Source organism: Strix uralensis, chromosome 3 (assembly GCF_047716275.1).
Source record: "Strix uralensis isolate ZFMK-TIS-50842 chromosome 3, bStrUra1, whole genome shotgun sequence".
Taxonomy (NCBI): Eukaryota; Metazoa; Chordata; class Aves; order Strigiformes; family Strigidae; genus Strix; species Strix uralensis.
In genome coordinates, this window is record NC_133974.1 from 14145317 (window position 1) to 14157892 (window position 12576).

The window sequence follows — 12576 nt, forward strand, 5'->3', positions numbered from 1 at the left end:
ATCTTACTGGTCTCGTTGGTCTTGTTACAGTTAGTGGCGTCTTGCACTTAGCTTTATAAGAAGCAATATGGTCTTGTGAGAGAGGCCTCTCTATAGAGGGCCTATAGGACAAGTAAGTTTTGAGAAAGTGAAAGGATGAGGAGGAGATACAAACTGTTCTCCCAATATTGTTTATATGTAGGAAGGAGAGAGCCTAAGAAAAGTCTAAGGAAGAAGGAGAACCTCTGTTCCTGGGAGACTGGGGGACCCTCTCAATTTTAGCTATCATTCCAGCAAGAAGCCAACAGCTTTAATCTTTTCAAGCAAACATACATTGATTTTCAGCAAGGAGTGTTTCAAACTGCTAATCTTTATATCTATGTAATATGAATTACATGAAGAAATTACAAGTAGCATGGATATGTATCTATTTAATTGTATAATATTTTTGCAGGCCTGAAACAGACAAAACTAACACTCTTCATGATGAAGTAGATGAACTGGAACAAATTCTTAGGTATTTAATTTTGCTAAAATAAATAATGTATTCTTATAGAAGTCACTAGGCATAGCCAAGAACTTTTTTATGACAAGAAAGCACTAAGAATATTCATCTCTTTTTTTTTAGTGCTGTTAACAAGATAATCTGTAATTTTTTTGTATTTAGAACTTAAAAATTTTGAATGTTTTTAACTATTTAAATATTGTAAAGCTGCACAGATATTTTTCCTTGGAATAAAAGTATAAAGGTGGTTTTTTTGAGGGAGAAGGTTACCTGGGGAAATTGTTTTGATCTTCATACTCTAATTTTTTGATCAAAAACTAAAAGCTGTGCAGATACGTCACCAGGTTATTGGTGATATGTATTTACTCTACAGTATTAATTTTTTTTCAGTAAATAATGTTACTCTGGCTGATCCATACTGTTATAGACTTTATGGAGACTGTTTGCATTTGCAGTACATTGTCTGAGACAGTTTAAAGGCTGCTGTGGCAGAGGTTAGTTGTACAACTGTGCAGAAGTCAAAAATGTCGATTATTCATTTACAGCGTGTCAGAGCTGTTGGAGAAACATGGGCTTCAGAAACCTGTTTCCTTTGTGAAAGACACAAAGAACAACGTGGAGGAGGCACGGAAGCTGATGATTAGGCTGACGAGGCACACAGGTCGCAAGTTAGTATTCAAAGGGGAATGGGAGATAAGGGGGAAAGAACCATAAGGTAACAGTACTTAGCATCTGAGAGTGTACCTGCCTGTTTTGTTGCAATAGGGAACCATAGTGTTCAAACTGAACATGGTATACATAAAACACATTTGTTAAACTGATGACTAACATGATTAGTGTTTTAGCGGCATTCTCCACATTCAAAAAACAGTCTTGCTTCAAAACTGTTTCAGTATGTTTGTGTTCAAGTAAACAAGCCTAAAAGTCCTACTGACTGCAAAATACTGCAGGATGATGAACAGTGAAAGTTAACATATTATAAATGAGGTCCTTTAAGACATATTTAATTTTATTGACAGTATAGGATTTGTAAAATAATGCTTTTTTTTTTTTTTGGTGTGTTTTCTTAGGAGCTCTTATGGGGTAACTTACTGATTTTTACATATTGATTCTACCTCTTACTTCCAGTATAACTTTTCAGTTATTCTGTTAAAGAACTACTTCATTTAACTCATCGTCCAACTGTACATGAATTATTACACAGCTCTTGGCATAAGCAGATAAAGAGATTGAACCCTGGGAAAAACAACCATCACTGTGGGTTGGTTTTGTTTTTTACCTTCTTTAAACATACGCAACAGTTTATCAGTGATGGTGTAGTAGTATTTAGCTTGGACATGCTGAAAGCTTTTTAAGACTTTTAAAAAACTTTCTTTAGAAAGATCAAGTCAATGCCTCTGTAGGAAAAATGTTGATTTTTCACTTTTTGTAGAGACTTTTTGCTTTGCTAAAATGAAAGCTAATGCCACATGAGAAAATCACTATTAGCTGGACTATCTTGTGGAGCTTAAAGAAGTCTTTTCTAATTTGAAAGGCTCAAGATAATGTTTAAAAAGCTTCATATGAGTTTTTACTAGTAAAAGTTTTGATAGAGCACATGAATTTGTACAGGAAGCTTTGCGGATAAACAGAGATCCATGGATCCAGAGGGTCAAGAATCTGAATACCATTCCAGTTTAAGGAACAAAATGAACTTGCAGCTCTACTCTCCTGTGATTGCATGCAATTGATTAGTTCTTTGAGATTGCCTACAATGAACAGCACTTTAATGATCCTTGGTTGCTGTTACAAACTTGTTTTTTCCCCAGCTGTTCTTGGATCAGCAGGAAGATAGCAATTCAGACTTTCTGATTTCTGATGTGCTGTTGCAAATTATCAAAACCTACCTGGGTGATCTTGCTAAAGACTGCTTAAATACCTGTGTTATCCCACAGAATAAACATTTTGGGTACTGCATTGTTGTCATCAAACAATTTTATCCCACAGACACTGTTTTAATGTTAATTAATATTAAAAGCATTCTGTCTTTAAATCACTTCTGGTTAAAAGTCCAATTAAAGATTGAAATAGCATTTGAGAGAATTCATATTTTTGGTGATGGGAACTATACAGTTATTTACTGCTTTTGTTTAAATTTGTTGAGGAAGAGAATATTTAATTTTAATTTCAAAAATGTTTGTAGGCAACCATCAGTCAGTGAGACACAATGGAAGGAATTGCTACAGGATATGTTAGACATGCAGCAGAAAGTATATACGTGCTTACGTTCAGATACTTGCTATGAGGTGAGTTTTATGTCTTCTGATTTATGTCCCAAGTAAGCTACAAATTCTCATTTCATATTGTTGCTCAAAAATATAAATACATTTTCATGTGTTACTTACTTTGTTTACTGGCTCTTTTACAGTATTTTCATTCAAATGAAAATGTGTTAATTCATGTGTTAATTCATTTCATCAAAAGTCCCTCTAATAAGTATCCTGTATATCTTTTACTAGAATTCAACTTCTTTTAAATTGAGTCAACTTCTTGAGACTTTGTAATTCTGTGTACAAATGTGTTTAGTAATAAACACTTAACATTTTGCTAAAAGATTGTTTATTTTCATTAGTTTTATCTTCAGCCAAGCATTTCTTAAACATGAAGTTCTGGTTTGATAATATTATCCAAGATCATTATAGGATTATGGACTTTTTACTGCTTGCAGTTGAAGTAAAATAATGTGAGATGAGGAATCTAATTTCACTGAAGGAAAAAAAAAAAAACCCTGCATGTGCATAAACCCCAAACCTATGTTATTAATATTTGCAAAGGACAGCTATTAGACTCAATTTTCTGTGACATGTATTGTTTATCTACATTTTCACTTTAATATACTGCAGTTTATTATAGAAACAGTGCTGTGTCCACTGTAATCAGTGTTGAAATAGTCACATCTTTAAAAGTTTAGGAGTGTTTATTATAGTTTGCAGATTTAATTGCTTATGGCTACCAATCTATTTAGCTCTTGGGAGAAGTTTTGAAAGCAAATTAGAAAAAAAGAATTGAAGGGAAAAAGCAGTGCTATTCAACCTGTACATAAAAAAGTCACTTTTTCTCTGTAGTTGTACAATTAGAAGTTGCTCAAAGAGAACTGCAGTGTATTTAATGTTCAAGGTTTTATGATAAGCTAAGGCTTAGTGTACTTGGAATTTCTTTAACTGTATTTAAAAAAATTCTAGTACTAGAGCCTACTAGAAATTAGAGTACTGATCTTAATATAAATTTTTTAATTATTTTTAACCTCTGTACCAGATGATTAAAAAAACACAACAAAGGGTTTCAGAAAAATTATATTGGAATCTAAAAATGCTTTGAAATACAGTGCTGTTGTGTGCAATTATACTTTGATAACTTAAAAATTGAGAAATTAATGAGGCAGTAAGGATTTGCAATCACATGTGAGATTTGTACTGGGATCTTTTTTAGCATAATGGTTACTCTGTTCTGCTTGCATGCAAAGTGACTCATGTTCACTTGAAGAAGGGCTTCATGTTCATAAATTTTGAGAGGTAAATTGTATGTATGTGATCTTTAAGGAAGAAGGGTCAGCTGTCATACTTTGCATCTTTCACTATTCCTTGAGGATTAATATATTGTGAAATGGAAGGTGATCGAATTGTATGATGTTTTTTAAGAAGCACTGAACTGTTTTCCTTTCCAGAGCATTCACATGTAGTGAAGGAATACTTTAATTTCAAGATGTGACTGGACAGAGTGATAAATAATCTCATCTATGCTCTGTTTCCCACAAAAGATTGGACCAGATGATCTTTTGAGGTTCCTTCCAACCTGAGATCTTCTGTCATTCATTGATTCTGTTTAATTTGTTACAAAATTTAAAACCTTTGAGAAAGGCCATATTGTTGCAGCTGCGATATGCATTTAATCATCTCAGAAAATATGTTGGCCTTCATTAGGACAGTACTGACTGTATTTAAAAGAAAACAATTTATTTTTGTAAAGAATTGAGATTATTTTGAGTGTCTTAAAGTAGACAAAACTTTGACCTGAAAATAAGTTAGGTGTTTTGTGACAGATGCAGCATTGTATTAATATGCATTCTTTGAAGATAGTCTTGATTGAAAGTTAAAAACATCTTATATGCTCGGTTCTGAATATTTTTAATTTCTTCAGGGATACAGAATTTCTTCTCATATGTTGTAGGTTTTAAGGTCTTACTATGGAACTGCTTTTTCAGATTCTTACATCCTGTTAACACATCAGAATGTAGGTTTAAGTAATTTCTGATCTCTAAGTCATACTGGAAAAAAGGCAGTTAATAAGCTTTTTCCTGCAGGAACTAGAAATAACTAGCTACTAGTTAATTTTAGCTTTACTTAAATTGTGGAAATAGTCTCCTTGGTAGACCTTATGTTTTCTGCTTGGGCTGAATATACTCTTTTGACTTTAAAGATCCTTTTATTCAAAAGGATTGGTTCCATACAATGCAGATAAGCTTACTTGAAGCTGCTGCTGCAGATTATTACATTATTGTTCTTTCTTTTAGATACTCACAGAAAGTCTTTTATGCTCAAGCAGTATAGACAATATCCACTTGGCTGGGGAAATGATGCATTGCAGTATTTGGTCAATGGATCTACCAAGTTCATCAAAAGGAAAGCCACAGTACCGAGTCAGCTATGTGAAAAGTATTGAACTAGTTTTGGCTGCTGGCAGAGAATATTTCAATTCTTCAACAAGTTTGACTGATAGCTGTATGGATTTGGCCAGGTATATTTACAATTATCATATGCATGAATACATACTGCTCTTTTAATTGAAACTTGAATCTTATTTTCCTTGTAAGAGAGGGTGAATCTTATGTGAGTTTTTCTCCTCATGTAAAATTACATGGCAAGTGTAAACAGTATCTTTGGCATCTGTAAGATTATTTTTTTTTGGTTGGTGTTTTTTTTTGTGGGTTGTTTTGTTGTGTCTGTGTCGATTGTGCCATGTCCCGTCCCACTTGCTTTTTGTGTGTGTGTGTACACCATTGCTGTCTGTGGTTGCTGGAATGAGCTGTTAGAGGATTCAGGTTGAAGCAGTGTGCAAGTCTTTCTCTGTGGATAAGAAGCTTTTTGTGTGAGTCATTTGAACCTTTTTCATGTTACGGCATTGAACCACAATTCTGGCCCCCCGTTACTATCACGATAGAAAATAGCATTTTGCTGATTAATTAATTTCTTTTCTTACTTTGGTCTTTCCTGATTCTGAGAGTTCATTTGAGGCTATCTGTCTTTCTTTGTTACATTAAGAAGTAAGCCAAATAATCCTTCAGAAAAGAATAGAGCAGCATTGGAGGTTGCAGTGTGGGAGTTCATTCTTGTATAGATTTAGATGTATTTTCTTTCACAGTTGAGATACAGTTAGGTAAAATAAATGGGTATTACCTATACAGAAGACTGATGTCTTAGTTTACCCTAAATATTTAAAACAGAGGCATGTCTTAATATTTCCAGCTTTTCCTTTTATTCTAAGAATTTGCTGTTTCATTGCTATTGTTTTATGTGCTAATGTAAATGAGTTTTCCTTTTTCCTTAATGCACTTATTTAAAGAAAACTCAAAAAACCAAACTACAATCCAAACAAGAAAAAACGAAATCCTGTAACCAAACAAAAATACTTATCTCAACTACAAAGGAAGACATGTCTTCATAAAGTACTACTTTCACTTAGACATGAGTACACTTACCTACTAATTACAAGAAAAAGATCAAATTATTTTTCTTCCCCTCAAGATACAAATTCATTTTGACCCATAATGGTATGTACATACACATTACCAGATTTTTCTGAGTACTGACTATAGTAATACAGTCAAACTGTTTGTAATTTCGTAATTTGAAAAAGGTTAATTAGTTTTCCTCAATAAAATATTGTTACTATAAAGTTTTATGGATTGACAAATCATGTATTTTCTGTTAGGGGTTAAAGGAAGAATGTTTTTGCAGTTTGCCTTGAGTGATGGTTACATAATCCATAAATTAACTAGAAAATGACTGAAAAAGCATTGTCTTTTTCTCCCTAATTACTAGCAGCTTGTTTCTCTTTTCCATCTCAGATGCACATACAGATGAGTATGAGGGTTTTTTTCTTTTTTTGTTTGCTTATATAGTAAAGGCATTATTGCTTTAGGTGAAGGTTGGAAGACTTATTTTTACACTACTAATTTTATAATGCTAGCTCTATTTCTATATTTTTATTAAAAACAGAGTTTATTGACTGTCATTACTGTTTATAAGCACTCTATGTAAATACTTGCTTTGGAGGCCTAAAAAGCCCAAGCATTTTTATTTTTAAAATATATGAATATTTATATGAATAAAATTTTTTATTACTTTTTTAAATCAGTTGAGCCTTTTTACATTTTGGACGCTAGGGCTACTAGATACACTGTGCAAAAGCTGCGATCACAATGAAGCAGGTGCATACGCTGTTATAATACCCAAACTACAACCGGATTTCATTTGTATGCATATAGTTGACGCAGTTATAATCTCTCTACTTATTTGTATGGGGAGAGGATACTGTAGTGGTGGGATTTCCTCTGTGCATAGGAGAGAAGCCCTCCTCTGGGCTAAGCTAGGAGGCAGAGAGGTTGGCTGGTTTTCATGGGTGAGTAGCTGCATTTTGGAGCAGCAGGAACAAAATACATCACTTTTTGGAACAGACCTTTTGAGTCAGCAGTCCAGTCCTTTGCTGTTTCATGTGGCACTGTAACATGATGTAGCCTCACCTCCGTGCCTGGGAAGTCATGAAACAGATCCTCCTAGACGCTATGCTAAGGCACGTGGAGGACAGGGAGGTGATTCGAGACAGCCAGCATGGCTTCACCAAGGGCGAATCCTGCCTGACCAACCTAGTAGCCTTCTGTGATGGAGTGACTACATCAGTGGACAGAGGAAGCACCATGGATGTTGGTTGTCTGTCTGGACCTCTGTAAGGCATTTGACATGGTCCCCCACAACATCCTTCTTGCTAAATTGGAAAGCTACAGATCTGATGGATGGACTGACTGTTCAGTGAATGAAGAGCTGGTTGGATGGTCGCATCCAGAGGGTAGTGGTCAATGGCTCAATGTCCAGCTGGAGATCGGTGACAAGTGGTGTCCCTCAGGGGTCCCTGTTGGGACCAGTACTGTTTAATATCTTCATCAGTGACATAGACAGTGGGATTCAGTGCACCCTCAGCAAGTTTGCAGGTGACACCAAGCTGAGTGGTGTGGTTGACATGCCTGAGGAAAGGGATCCCATCCAGAGGGATCTGGCAAGCTGGAGAGGTGGACTCATGTGAACCTTACAAAGTTCAACAAGGTCAAATGCAAGGTCCTGCAGCTGGGTCGGAACAACCCCTGGTATCAGTACAAGCTGGAGGATGAAGGGGTTGAGAGCAGCCCTGCCAAGAAAGACTTGGGGGTACTGGTAGATGAAAAGCTGGCAGTGTGCACTCACATCCCAGAAAGCCAATCATCCTGGGCTGCATCCAAAGAAGAGTGGCCAGCAGGTCGAGGGAGATGATTCTGCCCCTCTACTCCACTCTGGTGAGACCCCACCTGGAATATTGTGTCCAGCTCTGGGGTCCTCAGCACAGGAAAGACATGGACCTGTTGGAGCAGGTCCAGAGGAGGGCCACAAAAACAATCAGAGGGATGGAATATCTTTCCTGTGAAGAAAGGCTGAGAGAGTTGGGGTTGTTCATCGTGGAGAAGAGAAGGCTTCATGGAGACCTTATTGCACAGCCTTTCAGTACTTAAGGAGGGGCTTATAAGAAAGATGGGGACAGACTTTTTAGTAGATCCTGTTGTGACAGGACAAGGGGTAGTGGTTTTAAAGAGGGTAGATTTAGACTAGATATAAAAATAGAAGTTTTTTATAATGAGGGTGATGAAACAGTGGAACAGATTGCCCAGAGAAGTGGTAGATGCCCAATCCCTGGAAACATTTAAGGTCAGGTTGGACAGGGTGAGCAACCTGATCTAATTGAAGATGTCCCTGGTTATTGCCGGGGAGGTGGGACTAGAGAGCCTTTAAAGGTCCCTTCTAACCCAAAATATTCTATGATTCTATAATCACTATGAAAAACTGGTTTAAAATTGTAATAAAATTAGGGTTTATTTAGTATTGTCTTTCGCCAATCTCTTATTGAGAGTCTTTTCCATTAACAGGCTCCAGAAATACAAAGTATCATTGTTTTTAATATCTCAGAAGGGTCCCATGATCAACTTTTTATCTTACGGTTCTACTGTTATGTTCAAAATGTGCAGTTTATAGCTCAAATGATTGCTATGCATGTCTGACCATGTGTTTTATTCTGTTTCATAAGATGTTTTGGTCCTTCTCTGACTTCAATCAATTCTTTCATGGTAACTTAATTACCACAGTGTGTAGGTCTCCTAGTAACCTTCCTCCATGAATTGTTTCAGGCAGAATGATTTGTCTTCTCTTTAGCTAGCTCTCTTTCCTTCCACTCCTGTTTTAATCTCCACCCTGAAATGCTTGTCAGTGCTCCTGAAAAGTGTGATGGGTTCAGATGGGAGTGTAGCTAACATACTTTTTTTTGTTTTTTATGAAAACGTGTCTATTTCTTAATTAACATGTAGAGATGAAAGCCATATGACAAACTGCAGAAATAAAAATACTTCCCTGATTTAATGTGCATGATGAATTAAGCCATTTTAAATTGTTGAGACTATTTTGCATGTGGATTTTTTCTTAAACATGTATTAATAAAGCTACATATGAACACACTGTACCAGAATGCAAGTTTGGTTTAAAAAACTTGAGTAAAATCTGATTATGTCAATATAATATTCATTAAACATGAATTTTAAAAATGGTATTTTAAATAATGTGTTATTAATAATTGTATGCATTAATTCATCTTCAGAACAATTTTGTGTTTGTTTTTTTAAATCAGATTTTTTTTTTCATTTGCTGAACTTAGTTGAGGAAACTGCATTTGTGACAGTGCCTCTCACATTTCACTTCCAATTAATTTCATACTAATGTTTGCTTTTATCTTCTAGTGTATGGCAACACCAAAACACAATAGTGATATGCGAAATGTTTCCCTAAATAATTACATTTTTAAGTACGTATGTCTTCAAAGTCTTTTGTCAAATTCATTGCAGGTCTAAATTCAAGAGGGTTTAGGCTATGTTCTTATCACAGCAAGGTGAAGAAGGTTGTGGCATTCCAAGAATATTATTTTCTTAAAATGTTTAGCCAGCTGTAACAGAGATATAGTGCCAAACACTTAAAATGTGTGTTACAAGACTAGTGAATATTTTGACATTTTATGAGCACAGTAAATTGCTGGGAGGTTTTTTTGTTGGTGTTTGGTGTTTTGGTTTTTTTTTTTTTACTCGCAGGTGAACTTTTTCCACAAATTTAACTTTGAATTTATTCCACAACTTTTAGAAAAAATTGTTTCCTTCCTATTTAGGTGCTGTCTACAACTTATTGTAGATTGTCCGAGTGCTATTCAGGAGGAGCTAGATCTCATTCGTGCTCTCGGTTACCTTGAAGAATTTGGCGTGAAAATATTACCATTACAAGGTATTGCATATTTTTATTCCTTAAATGATTACTTGCATCACAGGCGTAAATACGCATGACATAGTTTATTATTGCATAAGTGTTGCATGAGTAAACTAAAGGGTCCCTTCCCTGCCTCCAAATGGCTTATAGGCACATACCAAAAAATGATGTTTTAAAAACGTTTTTCAGTTGATATAAGATAAGAAAGGTGTCTGTGTACAGAGTCTGTGTTTTGGGACTTCATTTAGCAGGACTTTTTAATAGAGTAACGAGTATCAGAAGCTCCTGGTGACTTCAGCAGAAGTAGTTTGAGCTTACCTTTTATTTGCAAAATAATTTGCACTTGCTCATGTGCTGATGAGCTTTAAAAGAATGGGTGGGAGAGAGGTGCTTCATGTGTAGGCAGTTTTCATGTATCCACTGGGCTATTTCATTCTGAAGTATATAAAACCCAGTGACAACGTAAGTGAACTTTTACAAGGTATTTCTTCTGATACCTTGTTTAAAACTTTAAATCTGTTTTGGAGCTCTGACTCCAGTGCTATGGAAAGTTGTTGGACTGAAGTTGGGAAGAAAGGATGATTAGGGACAATGAGATAAAGGGGAAAATGGAATATATTGCGGTATATTTTACTGCTTATAGATTGTGCCACTCTAACAAAGCTCATTGCTTTATGTGGTGAGATGACCTTGACTGGATGCCAGGTGCACACCAAAGTCACTCTGTCACTCCCCCTCCTCAACTGGAGAGGGGAGAGAAAATATAACAAAAGGCTCATGGGTTGATACGAGGACAGGGAGAGATCATTCACCAGTTACAGTCATGGGCAAAACAGACTCAATTTGGGGGAAATTAAATTAATTTATTACCAGTCAAATCAGAGTAGGATAATGAGAAATAAAACCAAACTTTGAAACACCTTCCCCCCACCTCTCCCTTCTTCCCAGGTTCAACTTCATTCCCAATTTTCTCTACCTCCTCCCCTAAATGGCGCAGGGAGATGGGGAATGGGGGTTGCGGTCAGTTCATCACCCATTGTCTCTGCTGCTCCTTCCTCCTCAGGGGAAGGACTCCTCACACTCTTCACCTGCTCCAGCGTGGGGTCCCTCCCACAGGAGACAGTCCTCCACAAACTTACCCAACATGAGTCCTTCCCATGGGCTGCAGGTCTTCATGAACTGGGTCCCTCCCATGGGCTGCAGTCCTTGAGGAACAGACTGCTCCAGCATGGGTCCTCCACAGTGTCAGCAAGTTCTGCCAGAAAACCTGCTCCAGCGTGGGCTCTCTCCACGGGTCCAAAGGTCCTGCCAGGAACCTGCTCCAGCTCAGGCTTTCTGCAGGGTCACAGCCTCCTTTGGGCATCTACCTGGTACACTGTGGGGTCCTCCCTGGACTGCAGGTGGAGATCTGCTCCACCGTTAACCTCCATGGGTGCAGAGCACAGCTGCCTCACCATGGGCTGCACCATGGGCTCTAGGGGAATCTCTGCTCCAGTGCCTGGAGCACCTCGTCCCTGTCTTTCTTCCCTGACCCTGATGTCTGCACAGTTGTTGCTCTCACACATTCTCACTCCTCTCTCCCAGCTGCTGTTCTGCACAGGTTGGTTTTTTTTTTACCCTTCTTAAATACATTATCCCAGAGGTGCTACCACCATTGCTGATGGGCTTGGCCTTGGCCAGCAGTGGGTCCATCTTGGAGCCATCTGGCATTGGCTCTATTGGAGATGGGGGAAGCTTCTGGCAGCTTCTCACAGAAGCCACCCCTGTAGCTCCTCTGCAACCAGAACTTTGCCATGCAAATGCAGTACACTTTATTAACAAAATACCACTTTTCTAAGTGAAAGAAATACAAGAGAGCTCATCTACCTGGGTTTTAGTGAAGGTTGAATATATGGTACATGGGCAACTGTGTGAAACCGCAGAAACACTGGTATTAAAAGCACTCTAAAAGAACTGGCTGAGAAGAGCACTGAGTACGAATGAAATGTGCTGATAGTAGTGTTTTACTTCTGGCATTGTGCAGAGAAGTACTGGGGTTTATGGAAAGCACTTTTGGGTCTATGGAAAGTAAGGTCGATATTGTTAGTGGCTGTTGATACTACATGTCCCTTTTTGTTCTCTTTTTTTCCAAGTATTACTTCAAAGCAAGGTGATGCTCCATATGTTCTACTGAGAAATTTTACCATTACGGGACTAAGTCTGATTTCTAGATCTTGCAATATTGAGCTGTTGACATCTAGGGCAGAATTACTTTTTATTCAGTGTTCAGCCTGTAGAAAACTACACGTATATTTTCATCTCTTTTGGTGTGGTCATGAAGGTATCATTTAAACAAAAGTGGCAACATAATATTGCATTAACTGTACGTGTAATACAACTGATTTAGATTAATTAGAATATGTGAAATCATGTGTGCAATTTAATGATTCTGACTTATCCTTTCTTCAGTATCTTTCATGTAAATCAAATTAATCTAATAAGATTAAAATTATGTTTTAAAATTTTAAGGAA

At 36.9% G+C, this 12576-nt stretch overlaps 1 protein-coding gene across 4 annotated transcripts in view; it reads left to right on the forward strand.

Annotated features, from left to right (window-relative positions):
* Window positions 1–12576, forward strand: part of NBAS (NBAS subunit of NRZ tethering complex) — a 190137-nt gene that overhangs the window by 55092 nt on the left and 122469 nt on the right. For all 4 annotated transcript variants that reach the window (XM_074861544.1, XM_074861545.1, XM_074861542.1 and 1 more), the window contains 5 exons: window positions 434–496; window positions 1030–1152; window positions 2667–2769; window positions 5034–5257; window positions 9971–10083. In XM_074861544.1, the coding sequence (XP_074717645.1) occupies window positions 434–496; window positions 1030–1152; window positions 2667–2769; window positions 5034–5257; window positions 9971–10083 (626 nt within the window). The remainder of the gene's footprint in view (window positions 1–433; window positions 497–1029; window positions 1153–2666; window positions 2770–5033; window positions 5258–9970; window positions 10084–12576) is intronic.